General features: G+C 49.7%; 1 protein-coding gene across 8 annotated transcripts in view; it reads right to left on the reverse strand.

Annotated features, from left to right (window-relative positions):
• The window catches only part of DPF3 (double PHD fingers 3), a 262662-nt gene that overhangs the window by 109439 nt on the left and 128445 nt on the right, over positions 1 to 24778 (reverse strand). For all 8 annotated transcript variants that reach the window (XR_014312417.1, XR_014312418.1, XR_014312419.1 and 5 more), the window contains exons 4-5: positions 10952 to 11079; positions 3027 to 3122 (exon numbers count right to left, since the gene is read on the reverse strand). Coding sequence is in view for 5 of the 8 variants with exons in the window: in XM_082733505.1 (XP_082589631.1) it covers positions 3027 to 3122; positions 10952 to 11079 (224 nt within the window). In the remaining 3 variants the exon portion in view is untranslated. The remainder of the gene's footprint in view (positions 1 to 3026; positions 3123 to 10951; positions 11080 to 24778) is intronic.

Here is a 24778-nt window from a genome sequence, read left to right on the forward strand (position 1 = left end):
ACCTGCCGCTGCCTGAATATACCACTTAAAAGCGTAGCTTAACTGAGGCTATGGGTGAAGCAGCCTCATATCTGTATTCCAGCCCAGGCAGCCCTGCTCACGCCCTTCTAGGTCATCCCATGGCTCCCACCATGGGTGACATGTCCACGGTGTCCCTACCCAACATCGAGCCATTTAGCTGGCTCTTGGCCAACATCAGATGGGCCCTGAGCTAGGCGAAGCCCATCCAGCTCTCTCACTGTCCTCAGGTCTTCTCTCTGCTCCCAGAAAGTTGAAACAGAACTCTTCTTTCTTTCCTAACACTCAGTCATTCATTCAACAGGCTGGTCTTTAGTCCCATGATGGGCACTGGGCCACGCATGACTCCATGACAAAAGCACAGACCTGTGTTCAAATCCTGACTTCTTCTTTACTAGGTTAGATGACCTTGAGCAAGTTCCATAATCTGTCTGGGAGTAATAATCCCAGAATCTGGGAACGAAACAAGAAGTGCTGTTCAATAGAGACATAATGTAAACCACACACATCATTTTAAATTTTCTAGTAGCCATATTTTTTTTTAAAGAGTAAAAAGAGAAACAGGTACAATGGATGTTAATAATATCATCCGTTCAACCCAATGTATTCAAACTATTATCATTTCAATATATAATCAATATAAGAAATATTAATGAGCTGCTTTGCAGTCTTCTCATACTAAGTGTTTGAAATCTGGTGTGTATTTTACCTTTACAGCACATTGTAACTTGAACTGGCAATATTTTAAGTGCTCAGTTGCCACATGTCCCTATGAGGAACAGGGGAGAAATCGAGAGTGCGGGACAAAGTACATAGTCGTCACTCTTGATGTATATATATAGCTCTTGTTGTAAAGAGCCCCAGCACATGGCCTGGTGGCCAGGAAGCACGCTGCACGAGTACTACTGCTGTGTTCTTACAGGTGAGACACCCAGTTCACATCCATGCTCTGCTGAGATCAATCATCTAGATCTAGGATGGGAGTGGAGAAGATGTGAAGAGGACCACTGTCCACAATCTACCCTAGTAACTGTGGTTTGGGGTGAGGGACGGGATGGAAGCAGGCCTGGTGGCACACAGCTCTTGGAGTTCACACAAGGTCCAGAGATTCTAAAACCTCCTCTAATGATGGAATTAGATATTCACTACTTTGCAATGCAACACAATGAAGTCATGAGTCTAGGCATTATCATTGGTTGCTGAAACAGCTAGATGAGAACTTGATGGGGAACCTTCTAGGGCGAGATCTGGCTGACAACACCTGAATCTACTGATCCATTCCCCACCCCCACCCCAGCCCTGAGAGCAGAACAGCTGGACAATGCATACCTCATGATGTGATACATGATACAGTAAGAGGCACAGGAAGGGTCCCTGCCCCCCCCAAAAGAATTTACACCCATATTCAAACAGTCTGAGCCTAATCAAGTTTCCAGAAAGTGAAGAGGATACATTAAATTCCACCCAACCACCAAATCTAGAATGTGGGGAATTCTGCAAGAAAAACCACCCAACTTCTTCAACAAATAAATAGCATGGAGAAAAAAATGTGTGTGTGCATGGGGGGGGCGGGGGGGGTAGAGCAAGGAAGAGGTATGTCTCAAATAAAAACGCTTAAGTTTCAAATAAGCCAACTGTAAAAAGGCATTTTTGAGAAAATCCAGGGAAATCATCAGGGACTAGAGCATAGATATTAGAAGTGTTGTTGTTTTTATTGGATATAATAGCACTATTTGTTAGAGAAATACATTAAGGTATGTGCAGGTTAAATGATAAAATGTCTAGGACTTCCTTTCAGATATTCTCCCAAAAATCGAATATACATACCAATAAAAAGTGGGAGTAAAGAACAAATAAAACAAGATCATGGCTGAAGCTGCTTGGCCACTAGAGAAGGCATCCAACATCAGAGGGCTGCCCTGCCCGGCCTGAGAAATGCCAGCCCCTGCCAATAAGCCAGAGCAGCCAAGCTCAATGTGGGCAGCCCTGGACCGCTGCTTATACCAGCCACCTGAGAATCTGCTTATAATACAGCTTTCTGAACCCTAACCTCAACCTCCTAAATCAGTACTTCTGGGAGTGGGTCCTGGGAATCTGCATTTTGATAGGCTCTCCTGGTGACTCTGATGGATACTGAAGCCCAAGAAGCAGAAGAATTGGGAGGCAGACCGTGATTAGCCTTGGACCCCAACCCACAGGGCACCCATGGATAAGAGGTCCTGCCTACAGCCTAAAGGGGCCAGAAGGCCTAATCCTAATTCTCTAGACAGCAAGCAAGTTTACCCCTGGAGGTCTGTCTCCACCTCATTATTATTCATTGTCAAATGCCCTTGCAGACCCCTGAGGGTGACCACCAAAAGCCCCTTGGGCTTGAACATGAGGACCCTGGAGGAGCAACTCGCAAGCCTGAGAGTTCCACCGCTCAGCCGTGGGTCCCTCCCCTCAAGCACCGCTCCCATAAGTTGTATACCTTCCACCACGGATTTCCCCTGGGCCACACCCCAGGCTTCTGGCCTCCTCTTGCCACATCCGGGGCCCCACACCAAAAGCCCATCCCCCTCCCACTTGGAAACCATGAGCTGTGGCCGCCACGTTCTCCCAGAGTGATCCTACTCTCCACCTAGTGAAGAACACCCCAAAGCAGGTGATTCTGGGGCAGCCCCAGGGACAGGAAAATGCAGCCTTCTTTTAAGACCAAGTCATGGGTACAGCAGTCATATTCTCCCCTTCCTCCACCCTCCCCGGACCCCTTACCCCAACCCTCCCAGGACCCTCACTGTCCCCTCAGGACACCCTCTCTCTCTTTATCTCCCTCTGGCCAGCTCTAAACTCTTACAGGCTATCACCTGGGGTCAGAGCTCTTCTGGAGTTCCTCCTCTCTGTGTCTTCTTCAAGGGAGACCATGGATATGAGAGGATATGCACTGGGACTTTGGGTCTGGGGACAAATTGTTCTCCGGGCCTCCGCCTCCCTGAACTCTTCCCTCCCTCATGGTGCCCGCAGCTTACCCGTCCTCTGGTCCTGTTCTTGCGCTTGGGGATATCCTCTTCTAAATCTTCTTCTTCATTTCCTTCTTCTACATTTTCGTCATTTTCCAACACCCTCTGAAATGACAAGAAAATGAGCAGAGGGGTTGAGAAATACATGCAAAGGAGGAAGCCATCAGAGGGTAATTTGAGGCAGGGGCAGGAGGTCTGTTTTTTGTTTGTTTGTTTGTTTGTTTTAAGATTTTATTAATTTATTTGACAGAGAGAGATCACAGTAGGAGAGAGGAAGGGAAGAGATCACAGAAAGAGGGGAAGGGAAGCAGGCCCCCCGCTGAGCAGAGAGCCCGATGTAGGACTCGATCCCAGGACCCTGAGATCATGACCTGAGCCGAAGGCAGTGGCTTAACCCACTGAGCCACCCAGGCGCCCCGGAGGTCTGTTTTGTTGCTGTGCTCCAACAAGGTGAAGATGCTCCCATTGCTGTGGAAGCAGGGCCTCCAAAAGGCCGCCCAGAGTCCGAGCTCTTGGCCATAACAAGTGTCTCAAACCCCTGGGCCCCTTCCAGCCTGGTCCTCCCAGAACACTGACTTTTTTCAACTCTTTTTACCCAAAAAGCATTTTCTAAAAAGAGTATACTCTGGTAGGGGCACTTTTCTACGTGAACCCAAGATGTTTTTCAAAACTTACTTTTTTTTTTTTTTTTTTTTAAGATTTTAAAAAATCTCTATTTTGAGCAGAGAGCCCGATGCGGGGCTTGATCCCAGGACCCTGGGATCACGACCTGAGCCGAAGGCAGAGGCTTTAACCCACTGAGCCACCCAGGCTTACTTACTTTTTTAATGTAACATTCCTTTTGTTCCTAAATATGAAAATACATTCCTCCTTTCTCTGCCATTCTGGGACCCTGCCCTATTTGATGAAAACAAACAACTTCCTGTTCATCTGACCAGAATTTGACATTAATGTGTTGTTCTTATTCATCCATCGTTGTTTTTTTTTTTTATGAAAAATGGATGTTCATTACAGTACATTACTTGTAATGAAGCTTAAAGTTCATGAATTTAATTATCTCTCTCCAACAGATCTATGATTCACACAGCAGCAGAGAATCCAATTTCCATTTTACAGGTGAATAAACTGAGGCTAAAAACAGTTTTAATTGCCCAAGGTCATACAGCGAAGCCATGGCCAAAGCAAAGTCAGGTTCATCAGCTCAGAGTCTCCTGGTCGTTTCTCAGCCATGTGCCTAAAGATTGAAGGTATATTATGTAGACCCTTCCTGTAGGAACCTGAATACTTCATTCCCTTTGTAGGGAGGGGAGAGCAGGTAAGCTGTGTGTCTTTAGGTTTAAGGGCAGAATGAAAAATAATGGCAGAGGACCCAGCTCCCCAGACTGAAAGTGGGATAAGGGGAAGGGGCATGGAGCTCACTGGACTCCATGACATGAGCTGTAGAAACCTCTTTATGGACTCACTGTTCAACCTTGGGTGAGTCATCGCCTCTTCATGCCTCAGTTTCCCCAATTATAAAATAGGAATTCATTTATGCATTTGATCAACAAACCCTTGTTTAGTGCTGACTACATGGCGGGCACTGTGCTAGACAAGCCACAGAATAACTATAGTCGGTGGCCTAAAAGGATTCTACAGTATAGTGAAGTGAGGACAGATTTAAACAACATCCACAACATATAGTTACAACTGCCATAAACACAATGACAAGCCAGTACAAGCTGCTGAGCGAGGCTATTAGAGGGAATTTTACCTAATCTGAGGGTCAGGAAAGGCTTACCTGAGGAAGTGACCTAAGTGAGTTAAGATATATAGGATGAGCAGAGACTAGCCTTGGGAATGGAGACCAAGGGCAGGGAGAAAAGAAAAGTGTTCCAGGCAGAAGGAACAGCATGAGCAAGCTCCTTGAGGCAGGAAAAGGAACATGGCTTGTCCATGTTGCAGAAAGAGGCGAGGGTGACCAGAGCTCAGTGATTCAGGAGAGATTGGCATAAGAAGAATCTAGAAAGGAGAGCAGGTAACATACTATACAGGATAACAGCACCAGCATCCACCCCTGTGATGGCATGACAATGACACAAACTATGAAAAGGCTTAGAGGCAGCACACACTTTACTGACACATGGAATCATCATCACTGTTCCAGCACTGTTCCTCCCAGACAATGCCTCCAGGCTGTCCTCCAAGTAGGAAGCCCAAGGGTGAGTTTCCAGAGACCTTCTTCCACGGCCTTCTCATCAGAGTTCTCTCCCAGTCACAGGTGTCAGGGCACTGCTGATTACAAATACTCACACAGAACTCAAAACAGGTCTTGTAAATATTCCTCTGGCTTCTCTACTAGGCGTACTTGGGAAGCTATCAGCTGACAGCACGCGGGGTCTCTGGGCCCACCGCAGCCATCTAACAGTAGTGCTGTCTATGAGACACGGCCTCTGGCCCACAGCGAGGAAAGGTTGGTCCAAGTTCCCATCAGGCCTCCTAGGCTGTCTGCATCTTGGCTTTCTGAACCATAGGTGGGAACACAAGTGGAAGGCAAGAGGATGACAAGTCGAACACTCGGCAGACTTAGGTGAAAAGATGTGGTATAAATATGAGGTGTTGTTGTTAGGACTGTTGTGGCTGTTCAAACAGCTGTCTTGCCAGCTTCTGGGTCTTGAAGTCATTTAATCATGGTGAGTTCCAAGGACCTCGAATTTAAAGGTCATGGCCTCTGTCATGCCGTACAATCTGACTCCACCCTCATTTTTTGTCATGCAGATATTTTTGACCTGCAACCTGAACCCCAGGTTGGAAGTGAAACCTGGTGAAGGTGACTTAGCTAGTCTCCAGCACTGCCCACCACAAGGCCTCAATGTCCAGAAGTAAATGGACTTCTCCCTCCCTTTCCTGTTGGTCTCCCTGCATCTTGAGAACCCCTAGTCTGTGCCCCAGACCTCTGATGTGACAGAGGCCATTCCAGTGTGTTTGCATTTCCTGCGATGCTGTGGCCCTGACACCCAAAAGCCTCTCTACATAACCAGGGAGGAGCCAAGAGTTCCTAACAAACAAAGCATGCCTTCAGGGCTCAGGAAGCAGAGGGGGCATCCTGTGCAGAGGAGTCAAGGGCAGAGGTCCAACTAAGATGCCGCTGAACCCCCATTAACACATTTGCATTCCCTGTCCAAGGACATTATCTGGAAAATAAACACATTTTAAAATAACTTTTCTCCCTGTTACTCTAAACAGTCTTTACAGTGATGATAACAATTGTTTGTGGTTGTGTTAAAAAAGATGAAGGAATGCCGTTAAAAGACTCCATTATCTCTAGCCTGGAATGCTGCAAAAGCCTCCTAACTGATTTCCCTCCTTCTTCCACAGCCCTGCATCCAGTCTCTTTTCGCTGCCCACGTCAAAATGGCTTCCTTCAGGGGTGTCTGGATGGCTCACTGGGTTAACGCCTCTGCCTTTGATTCAGATCATGATCTCAGGGTCCTGGGATCAAGCCCCACATCGGGCGCTTTACTCAGCGGGTACCCTGCTTCCCCCTCTCTCTCTGCCTGCCTCTCTGCCTATTTGTGATCTCTCTCTCTGTCAAATAAATAATAAAATAAAATATTTTTTAAATAACAAACAAATAAATAAATAAATAAATAAAATGGCTTCCTTCTTCATTTCCATGAAATCAAGAGCCTCCTCCATGTCCTGAGAGGCCAGAGTCATCGGACACAGCCCAACCGTCCCACTCCATCCTAGGCCCTTCTCTCCCTGGCACCCCAGCACTCTGCTCTGGCCACATGAACCTTCTTTTTTTTTTTTTTTTCCTTTTTTTCTTTTTCTTTTTATCTATCAAGGTGTAATAGACATGCAATATTGCATCAGTTTCAGGTGAACAATACAGTGATTTGACATTTGTAGGCACTGCGAAATGGTCACTACAGTGAGGCTAGTTGCCATCTGTCACCCTACAAAATTAGTATAATGTTACTGACTACATTCTGCATAATCCCCTTCACCCACTTCACACCCTCCCAATCCCCCTCCTCTCTGACAATGACCAATCTGTTCTCTAGATCTGTAAGTCTGGGTTTGGTTTTGTTTTTTAGATTCTATAAATAAGTGAAGTCATGTGGTAGTCTTTCTCTGATCTATTTCACTTAATATCATGTCCTTAGGGCCACCCAGGTTGTCACAAATGGTAAGACTTCATTCTTTTTTATGGCTAAGTAGTATTCTGTTGCGTCTACATACCGTATCTTCTTTATCCATCCATCAGCAGACGTTTAGATCGTTTAGATCGTTTCCATGTCTTAGCTACTGTAAATAATGCTACAGCAAACATAAGGGTGCATGCATCTTTTTGAACTAGTGTTTCCATTTTCTTCAGATACATACCTGGAAGTGGAATTGTGGGTCATATGGTGGTTCTATACCATCGTACTTTTCCATATTTTTCCATAGTTGCTACACCAATTTACATTCCTACAACCAGTGCATCAGGGTTTCCTTTCCTCCACATGCTCACCAACACTTATTGTCTTTTGTCTTTTGATAATAGCCATCCTGACAGGTGTGGGCTGATTTCACTATGGTTTGATTTGCTTCTCCTTGATGATGAGTGATGTTGAGCATCTTTTCATGTGCCTGTTGGCCATCTGCATGTCTTCTTTGGAAAAAAATGTCTGTTCAGGTCCTCTGCCCATTTTGTGAATGAATTGTTTGGGTTTTTGTTATTGAGTTGTATGAGTTCTGCATCTTCTGTCTGTTCTTTCAAAACTATAAACTCAGACCTATCTCAAGGCCTTCAAGCATACTGTTCCTCTACCCAGAAATCTCCTCCCCATATTCTTGCTTTGCCCGCTCCTCCTCATCCCTTAGGATGAGGTTAAATCCCTTATCTCACTTAGGATACTACCTAGAATCTGTTCCTCCTCTTATACTGAATCTTCACAATCTGTTCTTTTCATGGTCATTTATCGTGAAATGCAATTATTTCATTTGTATACTTGTCTTCTGTCTGTCTGTCATCACTAGAATAGAAATATGAACAGTAGGGACTGCTCTCTCTTGGTTTCTCTGTCCCCACAGAACCTTGCACAGTACCTTCTCAGAGGAGACACTCAATAAACTTTGGTTGAATGAATGAATGAAAAATATGAACAAATGAACAAATATAATCCATTTACTATATACGTACTTTATTTTTATAACCAAAGTTGATAACACATAAACTCATTTGGCTTATGGTCCTGATTTCCACTTCTAGCATGGTAGATGGTAGGCCCATGCTCTGCCCATGCTCTCCTCATCTTATCACATCAGGGAGGATGGCCATGGTGATGATTCCATAGCTATGTCCCATAGATTAGCCCAACACTTCCTGGGAGGACCTTGAACCCACCAGCTTGAAAGCATAAGAGGCCATCTGTCACTAGAGTGTCGGGGTTTCTGGGCAATGGTTCTGTCCCATCCACTGATTCAGTGAAATTATACTAACTACACAACACAGATGTGATATGCTTTAACTTCAAAGACCTGAAAAGTCCAAAAACTGGGGAAAGGTGGGAGAAATGTGAATAGGGAAAACAAAGAAGAAAATGAGTCATCCTAAATGCCAGTGACAAGAAGAATCCCTCTGGCTGTGGGACCATCAAGAAAGGTGGCATTGGGGCTGAGCCTGACCGTTGGGCATATTTATACATATAGAGTAGAAGAAAAGATTCCCCAAGTAAAGGACACGACATGACCACAGGAACAGAGGAGAGAAGGAAGAATGCAGAACAGGGGAGCACAGAAGTGGAAGAACATAAGCCTGAAAACTAGCTTAGGAGCAGAGAGAGGATGCCCAAGAAGATCACACTCACATTTTGGATTTGCCCAGTAAGATACAGGCATTTCAGCTAAGTTTTGTATACAAGGGATGGGCACAAGCAGAGCTTTCTTTCAGGATGAAAGATCAGCTAGCAAAGTAGGACATGTCGGCAAAGGGACAGATTGCCCCCTGGGGCGACTCTCAGGAATCTGCTCACCTGTACATCCCCCCAACAGATACTTACTGTGCACCTACTAAGCACTAGGCACTGTTTGTCTACTTCAGGTATATTAGTGAACAAAACAATCATCCCACCATTGAGTTTACGTGCCGTTGGAAGAAAACAGAAAATACCCAATAACATTATAAATCAGCAAATTACAAAGTATGGTAGATAGTGATCAAAGCTATGGGGAAAAAGAAAAAGCAAAGGAAAGCTGAGTTAGGGGATCGGGAGATCTGGAGGGCAGGGAGGGCACAGGATGCGGTAGTACCCACAGGGTCAGGGTCAGCATCACAGAGAGGAAGAGACACAGATTGAAGAAGGTGAGGGTGAGGCCCCAGCTGATGCCTGGGCTGAGGAACCTGCAGGCAGAGGAGATAGGCCGAGCAGAACCCTGAGGCAACCGAGTGCCTGGTGTGTTCTAGAAGGAGCAACATGAGGTCAATGTGCCAGCAACAGAAATGAGCAAAGGAAAGTCCAGAAACTGAGTCAGGGAGGTAAGAGGGCCTTGACTTCTATTCGGGGAGAACAGGAGCCTGTGTCTGATTTGGAGCACAGGAAAATCAGGATCCCACTTCAGTTTAAAGGGCTCCCTCTCAGCCATCAGCAGGGGCACCGCTTAGAAAGTTGTTGCAGCCGTTCAGACAGGCGATGACAGCGACCAGGGACAGGGGCAGTCATGGGGGCACACGGTGAGAGGAGCCTGTGCTCTGGTTGCGGGCACAGCGGGCTGGATTCTGATGCACCAGACGCTAGGTGCGACAGAACAACGGGGGCGGCAGATGACTCCGAGGTGATTAGGCACGTGGAGGTCATAGCAATTAAGGACCTTCAGGAGGGCCGTAGCTCTGAGGAGCAGAGGCAACCCACAGAGGCCGTGTTGTGACAGGGACGGGACCGGACGGCCCATCTGCACCCAGGGATGGCAGAGGAGGAGGCCAGTTCTCGGCTGCACCTTGCATCTTTGTTGAGACTCGGCTCTGCGAGAGCGGGCAAGGCCCCAGGGGGACGACGGTGAGCGCGACCGCATGGTCCCCGAGTCCTTGGAACTCACTGACCGGTGGCACTCAAGAGGCAAACCAGACGTGTAACTGCTATTACTTTAATTGTAACGTCAGTAAATGAATATGCAAATACTAAACATTACGTTGGATATGCAATTAATAAATACGTAATATGCGGTAAGTATCACACAAAATATAAAGTATCATAAAATATACATTTAATATCAATGTAATTTTATTTTAAGAATTGAATTGTATTTATATTAATACTGTTGTTTAATATTTATATTAACTAATATTACTATAATACTCCATGCCAACCATCGAATTCGACAACAGAGACTGAAGACGAAGGAATGAGAACTGGTCAGAGTGCACCACAGCGATCTTGGGGAGTGAGAGCCTCCACAGGACTGGGAGGAGTGGGCGGGAAAGCAGCAGGGACAGGATCCACCAGCCCCGCCTGGAGCGCGACGCCTACACTGGCCTTGAAGGAGGAGAGGGCCGTGCTGAGAACTAGAGCTGAGGACAGGGTGTGAGGACGGGGTCTCAGGAAGGCGGGGACTCCTGGGGACAAGCTGGTGTGGACGACCCTGAGGTTTCAAGCCTGAATTCTGGACTGCCCGCTCCACGAGGTGAGGACTCCTGTCTGTTTTGCTCACCATCGTGTCCCCGGGACCTAGCCCAGCCCCTGGCATACAGCAGGCTGGAAAGATATATGCTGAACAGCCACATGGAGACACCAAGAGAAGGGTGAGGGCTTGTTCAGGAGGCCGGGTTACGGGAGGAAGGCAGGGTGAGTCTGCCTGCAGCTGTGCACGGGGTGGTCTGGGAGCAGAAGCCGCCACCGGCCCGGGCCTCCGGGAAGCCCGGCGCCCGCGCTCTAGACACCCCCCCCCCACAGCGGGCGCAGAAATACCTGTATTTCCTGCATGCTTTCCTCCTCCCTGGCATCCACCTTCTTCTCCACACCCTCACCCCGCAGCAAGGCTTCCAGGGTGGTGCTTTCCGAAGTGAAGCCATCCTTCTTCAGGGGCAGCTCCACTTCTGCAAAGTAAGGACAGAGAAGCAGGGTCAGGCGGTTAGAAGCAAGGGGGTCAGGAGGACCAGGAGGGACAGGGGGTGGCCCCGGAGAGCACGCAGGAACTGGCGCTCTGGGTAGGGCTAGAGGCAGCCTGTGCCCTCACCTCTGGGTGGAACAGGAGCCCCGGAGCTGGGGCTGGCTTCCCCGTCTCCTGTTTCCAGCCCCGGAGACAAACGCAACCCTGTCCATAGCCTCAGAGCAGAGGAGAGCGAAGGGCACCGGGCGGACAGTGACGTGAGCAGGCCACTCAACGACCCCGGAGCCCGTTTCTGCATCCACAAGGTGAGGACAACGATGGCCAGTACCCCCACCGGGCCATTTTGTGGGGCATAAACATGCCCCTTACGTGAAAGTATTTTAAAAATTCTACAGCAATACACCAACATTAGCCTCAAATCTTAGTGTTCTCTCCCTCTACCCCGGGTCTCGTCTGGCAACTCCATGACCTCCCCTCAGCCATGCTGGGTGCCCGGCTCCAGGTAGCTCCATGAAAAACTATTTCGACCTCAGAGAGGCTGTTTCCCTCGAGGGATACAAAGACCACCAAAGCCAAGGGAAGAGAATAGGGAGCACAGATGTCTAGCAGACCCCCAGCTCCGTGGCTGGGAGCTGCAGCGCCTGCACAGCAGGGCACCTTTTCTGGAAAGGTCAGAGTCTGGTCGGCTACCTGGGGCTTGAGGTCATGGGGCCAGCTAAGTTCTGGTAGCCAGAGTCAGCCCTGTCTGAAAGAAACCAGAGGAAGAAGCTGAACTCCTTTCTCAAGATACCCCCCAAGCTCTTAACCCAAAAGGAGATTTTTTTTTTTTTTTTTTTAGCTTTCATTTATTTATTTGACAGAAAGAGACACAGCAAGAGAGGGAGCACAAGCAGGAGCAGTGAGAGAGGGAGAAGCAGGCTTCCCGCAGAGCAGAGAGCCAGATGTGGGGCTCGATCCCAAGACCCAGGGATCATGACCTGAACCGAAGTCAGATGCTTAAGGACTGAGCCACCCAGGCGCCCCAGGGATATTATTTTTGCTTTTGTTAAACTAAAAGCAGAAGCCTCAGGTACAGGGGATCCTGTTTTGATTTGCTAAGAAACATTCCTCTGATCTCTTCTCTGATCCTGTACCTCATACCCCCTTCGCAATTAGATGTGTGGCCCCTGCCCTGTTATCAGGTAAGATAAAGACAAGAATATGAGGGATGGGTGCCCTAGAAAGCAGCCCAGGGAAGGGAATGGTCCATGTGCATGGCGGAGTTGAAAGTGGGGTGTAGGACTATTCACAGTGTTGTGCACAAGAGTGAGGGAACTACACGGAAAGCTGAAGCACGCCCGGGAGTTGGCAATGGGGAGCCATTACCACCGCTCTTCCTAGACAGAGGGAGACAGAGGGGACAGAGGGAGAGCATTTGCAAGAACCCGGAGGGATCTGTGGCTTGCAGCCTCAGTGAGCTCATGAAAGAGAGAACCAAGGTAAAGAGGCGCATGGCCCAAGCTCTTTCTTTCCACCCTTGTCTTCCTGCTCTGCCTTCTGATTGGCCAACCTCAACTAGCACCAGGGGGCAAGGCAGCCTCATTGACACAGCACACCAAGGTCAGCTTCCTGGGGCCCAGCTTAGGGCCCCAGGATGAAGAGTGGGTGGGGTGGGGGGCAGGGGGACAGGGCAGAAATGGAAATAACCAGCAAAATCAGACCCTGCTCTGCTGGGCTTCATTGCGACTCAAATGCAACTCTGCCTACCCCTTCCATCTTTCCAGAACCAGAGGCAGGCTGGCCAGTCCACACGAAAGGGACACTAGGACATCTCATTAAAACTGAAGAAATCCATACCTACTGGCCCCCAGAAAAAGCCAGTGGGAAGGAGAAACAGTAACTAAAGTCCCTCGAGAGACAAGGTCTTCGGCAAACCCAGGACCCCCTCCATCCATCTCCATCAAGAAATACTACCACCAGGGGTGCCTGGGTGGCTCAGTGGGTTAAGCCTCTGCCTTTGGCTCAGATCATGGTCTCAGGATCCTGGGATCGAGCCCCACATCAGGCTCTCTGCTCAGCGGGGAGCCTGCTTCCCTTCCTCTCTCTCTGCCGGCCTGTCTGCCTACTTGTGATCTCTGTCTGTCAGATAAATAAATAAAATTTTTTAAAAAAAGAAAAGAAAAGAAAAACTACCACCAAATCAACCAGCCCTGGAACTCATCCACACACATATTCATTCCACAAAGAACCGCGGTGCTTCCCCTGGGCACCCAGGAGGTGTGCCAGATAAAGACAGTCCTGGCCTTTAGGGGGTTTACAGTCCAAAGAGACAGATACTAAACACTGCATACAAAATTAATATGGAATGACAAATTGTCCTACGGGCAGCGGAGGAGAACAACAGAGTGCGATGTGAAGGGAGAATACAGTGGGGGGCTTGCTCTAGATCAGGGGGTCAGGGAAGACCCAGGTGATAGGTCTGAAGTCAGTAACTGAAGTCAGTTACACTGAAGTTGAGTGTTGGGAAAATAGTGCACTGTCTGCCTTAACGAGTTCAGAGCGTGCGACCCCAGAGCCTGCTCTGATGACATCACTCTTTCTCCCAAGTCAAAAAAAAAAAAAAAAGGCTTCCAAACATCTCTCATAAAACAATTAAAGCTGGGCGCCTGGGTGGCTCAGTGGGTTAAGCTGCTGCCTTCGGCTCAGGTCATGATCTCAGGGTCCTGGGATCAAGTCCCGCGTCGGGCTCTCTGCTCAGCAGGGAGCCTGCTTCCTCCTCTCTCTCTCTCTGTCTGCCTCTCTGCCTACTTGTGATTTCTGTCTGTCAAATAAATAAAATCTTAAAAAAAAAAATTAAAGCATGTTGCCTCATGTCCTGCCCTCAGTCAGAAGAGAACAGCTGGTCACCGTCCTCTTAACTTATGGTAATCACATATACATATATTTGAAGTTCGCATCTTAGTATTCCCCGTTGCCTCTCAACACTAAATAAATCACATTTCCAGAATCGCCAGCATTTGAGAGCTGAAAAAAAGCCTCACAGATCATCTGCTTTAATCACCTCATTTTATAAAAGAGAGATCCGAGGCTCAGAGAAGTTGCGTAATTCACAGAAAGCCACACAGCAGAACAAGAACGCAGCCCAGTGGTCTTTCCTAGATGCCGTTAAGGTCGATGGGAGCCCCACTTGATGCATCCTTATCAGCAGTTTGCAGGCCCAGGCTGAGCCCCAGAGGGCACTGATATGCTTGTGTCCACGAGGACGGCTCCGCACACTCGAACCGTTCAATATGCGGTAGCTGTCCCTGGCTGTGTGCCAAGAGGCGAGCACAGTTACTATCCCGTTTCACAGATGAGGACGCCGCAGCTTAGGGAGGTATAAAATTTGTTTAATATCACACAGCTGTTTGGGGGCAAAGCCCAGCCTTGACCCCAATCTGCCCCACCAACCCGTTCACATACTCTCTAGCTTGTACAGACATTGCTTTGTCTCTCTTTGGTTCTTCCTCAAAAAGTCCTTTCCCAAATGTTTGTGCATTTTCCACTGCACCCCAAACTCTCTCCATAGACTTCATATTTCAAGGTAAAAGACAGTCCTTTACTGAGGCTGAGGCAGGTCTGTGTCGTGGTTCTGGGCTCTGTTATATACGAACATCCCATGTGGGGTTCACCCCTTCTGCAACAATACTGACCCCCCCCCCATGGAACTCTCCATCCACTGTGAAATTCCTCCTCCTCCTCCAACTCCATCTTCCTCCTCTCCTCCATATTCCTCCATCCTGTTTTCCCACAATGCATTCCACTCCCTGGGTCCTCTGGTCATTTACCAGATGGGCACAGTAGAAGCACCAAGAGAGACAAAAGAACCAAATTAGGAACAGCGAGATGGGCTCTCTACAGATTGTTTTATTCTAATACATTCTAATACAGGTAAAGGGCCAGAAGGGACTTCCAGGGACTTCCAGGAGCATCTAGAGCCCAACCCCTCTGGGAGGAGAGTGTAGCACAGAATGATAAGGAGCCCTTCCCAGGGTCACAGAGGAACTCCGTGGCATTATCCTTGCCTCATTACCAAAATATCTGATGGGCTCATAGAAGTGCTGTTTCCAGATGGCCCTGGAGTCAAGCTCTAGTCTGGCCATTAGCCAAAAGGCTAGTTCTTCAGACCCCCGAGTCTCTGTTTCCTTACATATTAACTGAGGATGGCCCCAATATTTCATAATATTGATGGGAAAATGAAACAAGGTAATAAATACACTGCATAAAGAAACTGGATGACCCACAAAAAAACCAGCACAGAAGCATGGAAACACAGCGGAAAATGAAGTATATCAATTTCTGTTTGGGTTTTGGTTCTTCTCTTCAAAACTCATAATTCGAAATTAGATTGAATACGTAAAGAGCCTGGCATGGTCCGAGTGCCCTATAAATGCTACCGCTTATTAGTGTGAAGTTAGAATAATTCTAATTTTAATGGTACAGCAGCATTGTCCAATAGAAACATCATGCAAGCCACTTACATAATTTTAAGCTTTCCAACAGCCACAGTTTGAAAAGAGCAACAGGTGCAATTAATTTTAATATATTTTTTCTAACCCAGCCTATCCAAAACATCATCATTTCAACATGTAGTGAGTATAAGAAAAAATTAATTCAATATTTTGCGTTCTTTGATTTGCACGGAGTCTTCAAAATCTGGTGTTTATTTTTATAATGACAGCGCCTCTCAATTCGGATTTAGCTAGACTTCCAGAGTTCCACAGCCACATGTGGCCAGTGGCTACCATATCGGTGCAGGTTTCTACCCTTAAAAGTAAGAGATACTATGATTTTGTTTCCCCCAAAATGGAAGGATATGGTTCTTAACTTCGCCTTCTTCATCCCCGGAGGAGCACTCTTCCAGGACAGCGTTCTAGCTGACCACTGGCAAACCCTAGTTTCAAAGCATTCTGGGTAAGGCTTGCAAGGTCAGAATGACAGGCTAACCAGTGCCCTCCCAGCAAACCAGCAGAGGGTACATTCCCTGGCCCCTGACCACAGGAGGTCCCAGAGTGAAGGGAAAAACAAGGTAACAGGTCCAAGCTCTTGCACAACATGCATCCTAGGCACGCTCCCTAGCGAGCCCTTAGGGATTTCATTGATTGTTTTATTCTAACACATTCCATCTAGACATGGGATTTAGTCATTCTTTATACGTGTACTCATTTTGACCCTCGCACCAATTTGGGGACCACATCACCTGACAAGAGCCATCAGACATTTAACATTAAAAGAAAATGGTCCAAAACCCACACATAATTCATCTTTAAATTAGCCTGATTTTATACACAGGGATATAAACCCACGGATCGTTACTCTCTCCAGAGCGGCAGCAGCTGTCACCCAAGCCAGCCGCCTCCCTGGGCCCCTGTAAGCAGCTCTACCTCCACTTCTAATTGGGAACAGAGATACTCCTTGGGTGACTTCCAGCACGATCCATCACACCAGAGACAGCTTCTGTGCAAACCGAAGCAAATCGGTTTCCAAATAAGAAAAAACCTCTTAGACAAACAAGGATTGAAGCACAGAAGGCCTTTTAAAAAAGAAAGAAGAAGAGAAAGAAGGAAAGAAAGAAATGCACAAATCGAAGCAAAAAGAAGAAAAACTGTCAGAGGAGAGCCGTGGCTTCTATCTCGGGCCGTGGACAGGACAGCCATCCTCTCGGGTGGAAATCAAAGCCACGGGCTTTTGACACAGGTGCCCCAAGCCTGCCACCCAACACACTGAAAGCAGAGCTTCTGCTGGGTTGTTGGAGCTCATTAACAGGATGCAGGCGAGATGAGCCCGAAAGTGCACCATGGGAGCATAGTGAGTAATTAAATCCCAGGCCATTTAAAAATGCAAACGCCTAGATGTCACAGGCTCCCAGAGCCTCTGACTCCTCATGCGTTTTTTGGCTCAGGGTGGAGGACTGGGAACCTGCAAGTCATATATGGATTATAATAAAATATGCCATATAAAAAACAGATTAAGACAGTTCTTCTTTGGGGAAATATACAAAGAGAGGAGCTGTCTGTTAGCTGTCGAGTTTGCAAGAGATACCATCTTTCGGGAGGCTGTGCTCCGCCAACAGACAGTCTGCCCCGAGGGAAATAGTGGTGAAACACCCCGACAAGACCCATCCATCCGTCCATCCATCACGGGTTCTCCGTGACGCAGGGGCCTGGAGACAGAGCAGCAGAGCAAAAGGGAGGGAGAGACCCCACAGACAATGGCAGACGATCCTCCTGCTACATCAGGAGTGCTCAGATTTTTGGTTGTTTTTTGTTTTGGTTTTTTTGGGTTTTGTCCTTGTTGTTGTTGTTTTACCTGCCTCTAGTTTTTCTTTAAAAATACAAATGTGCAGTTTTCGCTTCCGAGCGCTTATTAGTGTAAGGAGTTAAGCTCATCCTATTTCCTTGGATTTATACATCAACTTACACCAAGAAGCCAGGAGCTTAAGAGTCATTAATTCATTTATCTCCTTCAGACTCTCAGACTCATGGGGAGAAAGAATGGGGAGAAGAGATGGGGTGAGGGACAGACCGAAGCCCTGGTTCCCTGAGATGGTGGTAGGCCCGGGAATCCATCTACTCCTTCCTCAGGGGGTGCCATTTTCTTGGCACCCTGTTTTCCTGGCACCTTGTTTCTTGATTCCCTATTTTGTGATTCATAAGACTCAAAATAGATGAGGCTCCCGTTGAGGACCCATCACCCAGGCTGCACCCTGCAGGCCCGTGTTACCACCTGTTTTAGAATCCCAGCATAGCCACACAGCAGGAGGGCTGCCTGTCTCCCCGTATGGCCTCTGCCCCCCATTTCCTGGTGCGCCTATCCACTCACAGCGCAGCCCGCATGCAAGGATGGGCCCTCGTGCACCCCCTCACCTACAGGTGAACACCTCAGATAAGCATCTCCCCACCCCGGAGACCCAGAAAAACACCCACATGGCCAAAGGAAGCCTACCCCTGGGCTGGCTGGCAGACCAGGTCAAAGCAGCTTAGCAGGATGGTGGGGGAAAGGAGGAATGGTGGCCACTCATGCAGGAGTGATATCTCCCTTGTGTCCAAGGGGTAGAGATAACCAGAAAGTGCAAGAGTTCTGGAGTGGAAGCTCGGCTCTAGTTCCCAACACCACACACTGGGCCTTAATCTCTCTGTATGTAAAACTAAGGGATCACACCCCACTTCCCAGTGTTGCTGTGGGGCCAACGGAGCCAAGGGACACAGAGTGTTTGCACAAGGGGTATGAAGTTCAAGCCACGTGAGCGCCCTCCCTTCTGCCTCCACAAAGTTGTGGCACTTCCCAGCAAGGTCTTAACCCTCGGATCCTCTCAACCATCGGAACCAGTGGGGCCCAGCTTCCCCCAGCTGGGGCATGGGCCCAGGGAGAGCAGCCGTGAACAGGCTGAGTTCAGAGCTGTACTGGGGACAGAGGGGGCCACGGGCGAGACCCAGCTCGAAGGCCAGAGGTCAGTCCTGCTTCAGGTCCAGGGTGGGCACCGTCCTGCAGATTTGGAAATCACAGCAGAACTGCATGGAAAATGCCTTCCTTGCCTTATTCCTTCGTTGGACAAACCATTACTGAACACCTACTATGCACCAGGTTCTATTCTAGATGCTGAAGACACAGCTTTGAACAAGAGAGGAAAAGTCCTGCCCTCATAGAAACTGTATTCTAGTAGGGAAGTTATTGGGGGCGGGGGAACAATACCTAAAATCAAATGAGTGAGACCTAGAGCACAACAGATGATAATCAGTGCTTTGGGAGAAAACAGAGCAGAGGAGGGGATGCTGGAGTATTGGGGGAAGTGGGAGGGGGGGTTACATTTTGAAATGCAGCCAGGAAAACACAAACCTGAGGAGAGGGGAAGGGGCATGCTGATATCTTAGAAAGGACATGCCGGGCCAAGGAGACATTGATGCAATGGCCTGAAGCCAGGGCCCATCTGCCTGGAGACCAGTCCAGAGTTATTACAGGGGCCTTGGAAAGGCCATGCAGGCCACTGAGAGGAGGTTGACTGCCACTGTGAGTGTGATCAGAAGCCACTGGAAGTTTCGAGCAAAGAGTGTATTTTAAGAGGGTCACTAAGAAAACAGATGAAGGAGGAAAGGCAGAGTAGGGAGAGCGATCAGGAGTTACTGCAATGTGGGTGGGAACCCCCGATGGGCCCGGTGCTTTAGGACTGGGCTGGGCACGACCCACCGGAGCCCTGTCTTCATGGCACGCACACCCTGGCTTCCAGAAACATCCAGAGGGCAGTAGGGGTCTGGAGCAGGCCCCTGGCCCCTGAGCACAGGCATGCCCACACAGTGAACCAGGACAGAGGGCAGGTGCGGAGGTCAGGTGCCCAGCACCGAGGGGTAGAGGTAGGGACAGTAGAGCAAGTCCCCAGAGGAAGGGCTTTCCAGAAGAAGGGAGACCAGCCAAGGCCATGGGCAAACACCGCCTTGCCATGCCAATCAGACAGGCCTGGCCTACCACACCATGGGGTGACAGGTGTCAGTAAGAGTGGGAAGGAAGCCTTCCAAGTTGACCTCTGTGCCCAGGGCAATGGATGCCAGAGTTCTGGGAACACAAGGGGTGACTTTTTTAAGCTGTGGGCCTGGTAGAGACGGATCCCATAGCCAGGTGCCAGGTCTTTTTTCCTCAGTGTAGAAGGTTCCAGACTTGGGGTTTTTAAAAGACTCAAAGGCAGAATGCAGTGCCATTCCATTCTTCAAGCAACGGGCACGTCCCTGTGCAGGGGACAGACACAGCGTTAGCAGAGACCCCTGCAGCCCACCCAGCAGCACAGTAGTATGGGGACACCATCACCGTGGAAACCCTTCAGATCTACCCTCCCTGGGGACTCTCAGAACAGCCCTACAATGTGAGTAAAGCAGCTGCCAGGGTCCGCCTTTCACCGACAAAGAACCAAGGCCAGAGTTGTTATGTAACTGCCCCAAATCACACAGCCCCTGGGTGGAGGGGTCTGGACTTGAACCCAGGCCTTGGGATCCTCTGGTGCCCTTTCTCCTGCAGAGCACAGCAGTGAGGCACAGGAAAGGCCCCTATGACCTAAAGTCGAAGAGAGGCAAGACGGCAAAGCTGGGACAGGCCCCACAGCCCAGGCTCGGAACTGGACAGGAAGCCCAAGGGGTCAGCTGCCACGGGCTTCTCTCTGCTCAGTCTCCCTCACCTGTGAAACGGGCATGCGGTCTGATACACTGCGTTCTCCGAGGCTGAGACCAAACACGGGCACCTTTCCTCCATCCCTTTCATAAATCTTTACTGTCCCCTTGCTATGTGCCAAGCCTGTTGCCGGGTGCTGGGGAGACAAATGAAGAAACAGGTGGGTCCCTGCCCTTAAAGTGTGGACTGTACCTCCCAGTGGGGAAAAGATACCAGCGAACGGGCAGGGAGTCACAGGGCGGCTCCACGGGCTGATGACCCGTGTCCTAAACGTGGTGTCACCGGGGGGTAGGGGGACGGCCCACGTGACCATGGAGATTCGGCAGCAGCTGGGCACGCTGCCCCGCTCACTCCCGGCTGCCACCCGTGTCCTCCGCCAGCCCCAGCTCCCGGAGCCCCGCAGGCTGCAAGCAGGCCTGAGACAGCCCCAGCTCGGTCCCCCAGACTGCCAGGAGAGCAAAGGGAGCACGAAGAGTCGCAGCGTGAAGCGGGGGGCTGCCCACCTCTCCCCAGCTCTCCTGCTCCTGAGGCCAACGAGAGCTGAAGAAGCCGCTGTTGCAAGCTTCCAGGATGGATGGCTGCGGGCTGTGACACTGCGGGCAGGAGATAAATGACTGGTCATTTCCCCCTGATGCACTTGACGGCATCCATTCTCCCAGCTGTACCAAGCTCAGGCAGCCCCCCGCGCCGAGCCAGATAAGCCCTGACAGATGCGGGTGGGAGCTGGAGTGTCCTTCCCCCTCAGAAGGACACAGCCAGACTCCTCCGCAGGCCGGGAGAAGGTCACGGTGTCCACTGGCTCGCACCTGGCTGGGGGCTCCATGGGTCCCTCCCTTGGCCTCCCACCTCGCCCACTCTCACACACACCCCCACCCCCCTGCAGGCTCAACCCGGGAGGAGCACCCCGGGGGGGAAGCGGAGGGCGAGGGGCAGAGGGAGCCCGCTGACAGGCTCATCAATCTCAGGCTACACGCTTGGCACATCGGCGTCCCTTAAGTTGTTCCTGGACTGGGAGGGTGCTGGAGGAGTCAAGGGGACTGTCTGGAGGAGAAGAGAAATCACGCCGAACATCAGAGAGCAAATGGTGGAAGAAGCCTGGAGACTATTAAAATGTGGGCCATGTACAAAAGCAGTAGGGAACTAATTAAGATGCAGGATTTGCAAAAGCTGGGGAAGTTGGCCACAGCCTGCTCCCATCTGTGGAGTGCTGGCAGTTCAGTGCGGCGGGGACAGCACCCTAGGCCAGCGAAACGGGCCTCTCCACCCCTGCCCAAGCAGGGAGAACTCAAGCCTCTCTGCCTGGACCGCCCCTTGGGGGATGGGCACCCTTCGGAGGGTCCCCATGACTTGCTTGCTGGTCTGCTGGGGCACCCTCCGCTTTGAGGCACCCTGGCCTACCGTCTCCTCAGGGGTCCGGCCCTTCTGCTTATGTTCCCCCAACGACGTGAGGTGGGTGGTGACCATCCGGGTCATTCATCCCCAGTCATTGAGTGACTGCCAAAGGGGAGAAAAAGGAAAAAAAAGAGAGAGAAAAAAAAAAAAAACAAAACCTAGAGAAAGAACCAGAACCCTATTATTCCTGGCTGCCTTCCCTCCCACCACCCTTGGAATTCGGCAAGGGTGGCAAAGAGCCGGGTTGTTCCCCATGTATCCTGGAGCAGAAGGGATTTACAAGGCCTCAGGTACATTCCAGGAGCAGAAAGAACATCTGTTATAAAGGTCCTGTTGGTGTGGGAACACCACCGTGAATGTGTGTGTTGGGTCCTGGAGCAACATGGCGCCTGTTCCAACAGGCTCTCCCTGAGGGTTCTCTCCTTGGCCTCACCACTGATCTCCCCGGGGAAATTAACCTCCTAATTCAGTGCCACAGTTCCCCAACCTTATCTAAAACAAAGATAAAGTCTCCCCTAGACCAGGGGTACCAAAAGGTCTGGGGTTGGAAGATGCTAAACTGATCTAGGCAGACCATCCAAGCATTTAATCCAAAGAAACACAAGGAAAAGTTTGTTCCCAGCCTTTTTCTTTTCTTCATTCAAACACACGGGCGCGCGTGCGCATGGACACACACACACACACACGCACACACACAAACACACACAAAGTGAAGTTAAAGGCCTCTTTTTTAATCAGCTGGCTTTTGCCCAACATCTGCCCTGCTCCAGGGCCTTCTGGTGGATATTTACTATCCACCTTTCTCTCCTGCCAGCTCGGCTCCCCCTTCGCGAGGACAGAGCTCCATTCTTGGGGAAATGGTCCAGGGGAGGCCCCCCTCTCTGGCACCAGGCCTCTGCCTCAGTCTTCATGTTGCCTGAATTGTGATGGCTGCGTCTTGAAACACCTTGCGTTCCCCTCTGCAGCCAAGTGCAAGCTACAGGGAACACTGAAGTCCATTGTCAGTCAGCGGAGAGAAATAATGTTGTATGTGTTGTCCTTCAGACGCCCAGGCAAGTAGGAGGTTGCAAGATATTTATTCAAGACAGATTGGAGGGGTGATGTTAGGCGTGAGAAACACATAGGTCCGGGGACACTGAATGTTTTCAGGACCCAGAGAGCTCTCCCCAGCTCTCAGCCCCATCCCACCTGCACACAGACATATTTTTATGTTCAGCAAGTAGTACAGAAAGACAGGCAGGATGTCCTAGTCACAATGAGGGAGATGGGACGAGGAAAGCGGGGGGGGGGGGGGGGGAATCCATCGGTGTGTGATCTAGCCCTGAACAATGCCTGAGCAGCAGCCGTGATCCCGCCTCCCCTCTCCCCGCCCCTGCTCTGTGCCTTTCGGGGGCTGAACCAGAGGTAGACGGTTCTGCAGCCCTGTCCTCAGACCTTCCCTAAGGTCCCTCGAGATTCCTTAATCTACACCCCTTCCTCTTGCCTTGACCTGGTTTCCTGACAGAGCCCTCAGCTCTGCAGACCTGAGGTCAAGGACAATTCTTACTTGACGGCTGCTGTTGCCAAAAGCTGCCTACCACTTTGGCAGGACCCAGGCAGGGACTCAAAGAAAGACAGAAGGTACAAACTGGGTGTTGGCGTGATAACTTGCTCGTGGCGTCTCCGTATTATCCGTTGAGGGGCCTGACATGGAAGGAAACCAATGCCTTGAGGCAATTCTGCTCTGGGCCAGTGCCCCCGTCTCTCACGGATCAGGGGAACTCCTCTCCCTCTCCCCCGAGGAAATGAGGGTGCTGAGGGTGAAGCCCAGGGGAGGCTCCGAGCATCACAGACATAACTACATTCCTGGAGCTTGTCAAAGGGACCTCAGGAGACTCACGGCGGGAGCCTGGGAGGGAAGAGAGAAGACAGCCTGGCATCCTCGGCGCTGGGCAGTGGAGGCGTGCCAAGGATTGATTGGTTCATTCATTGGTTTTCTTTCAACATAAACTTAGTCTTCTAGTTTCCATAAATTTAAAGAGATTCAGCCCAGGTTAGACAAATTGATTATCGATTTTCAGCAAGGTTTGCCCAAAAAGGATTATACATAATGTTGTGCAATTTGCTTTTCTTTTTCTACCTAACAATATATCTTCGATATCTTTCCATTTTTTTTCCTACTCATTTCTTTAAAAGCCAAAATAGTATTCTATTCGATGAATGTACTATATATTTAAGTAGTCCCCCATCAACGGACCTTCTGGTGTTCCCATTCTTTCTTCTTGCTGTTGTTGTTACAAACAATGTCACAATGGATGACCGCACACATCTGGAGTATATATTTATCCGTAGGATCAATTCCTAGCAGCAGAATTTCTAGGCCAAAGGTGATGTGTCTTTTAAATACTGATAGGTACTAAGCGCCGACCTTCCAAAAGGTTAGACCCAATCCCACGGCAGTGTGTCTCCCCCCGTCCGTTTCCTTCAGCTGCTCCTCTATCCCTGGGAAGGCGGGCTTTCCTTCAATCAACTGCCTGTCACCACCTCGTAGGAGTTTATAGCAAATGCTCCAGGGACCCTTGCCATGACTCTACCCTGAGCCACACTCAAAAGTGGGCAGAGCCGCTGAAAGGTGGGGACATGCCCAAGGGGACAGAGAGTGGCTGAGAGCCAGGCTTGGGCTCTGCTCAGCCAGCAGTAGGGATAACATTCTGCAAACATGCAGCCAGAGGGGGCGCCTCCCACTCTCACACAAAGGCACCCCTCGGGCTAGCGGAGGCCCTGGAGGAAGGACCTTTTCTGACATTTTGTCTTGTGTGAAAAAGTCAACGTCAAACGTGAGGCACCTCCAGGAAGAGAGTGACGGAGCTCCTTCGCGTTCTCTAGATGTGCCCTGACGCTCCGCGGAGGCCGCCGGGGTGAGGGGCAGCCTGAGCACACGGTCCCCAGTACAGACTCAGAACCGCACATGGAAATGACTCGCATTTGCCTCATGGCTTGGGGTTTTTGTTTTCCGAAGGCTTAGCCGTAGATCTGATTCCCCAAAGAGGAGAAATAAGTTCACCTGAGAAAGAGCTATTTATTTCAGGCCTGGCTTTTTCCTGTTTCTCAGTGCCTGGATGGTGGCATGAAGGAACAAGCCT

Source organism: Mustela nivalis (genome assembly GCF_964662115.1).
Source record: "Mustela nivalis genome assembly, chromosome: 6".
In the NCBI taxonomy this organism is placed as follows: domain Eukaryota; kingdom Metazoa; phylum Chordata; class Mammalia; order Carnivora; family Mustelidae; genus Mustela; species Mustela nivalis.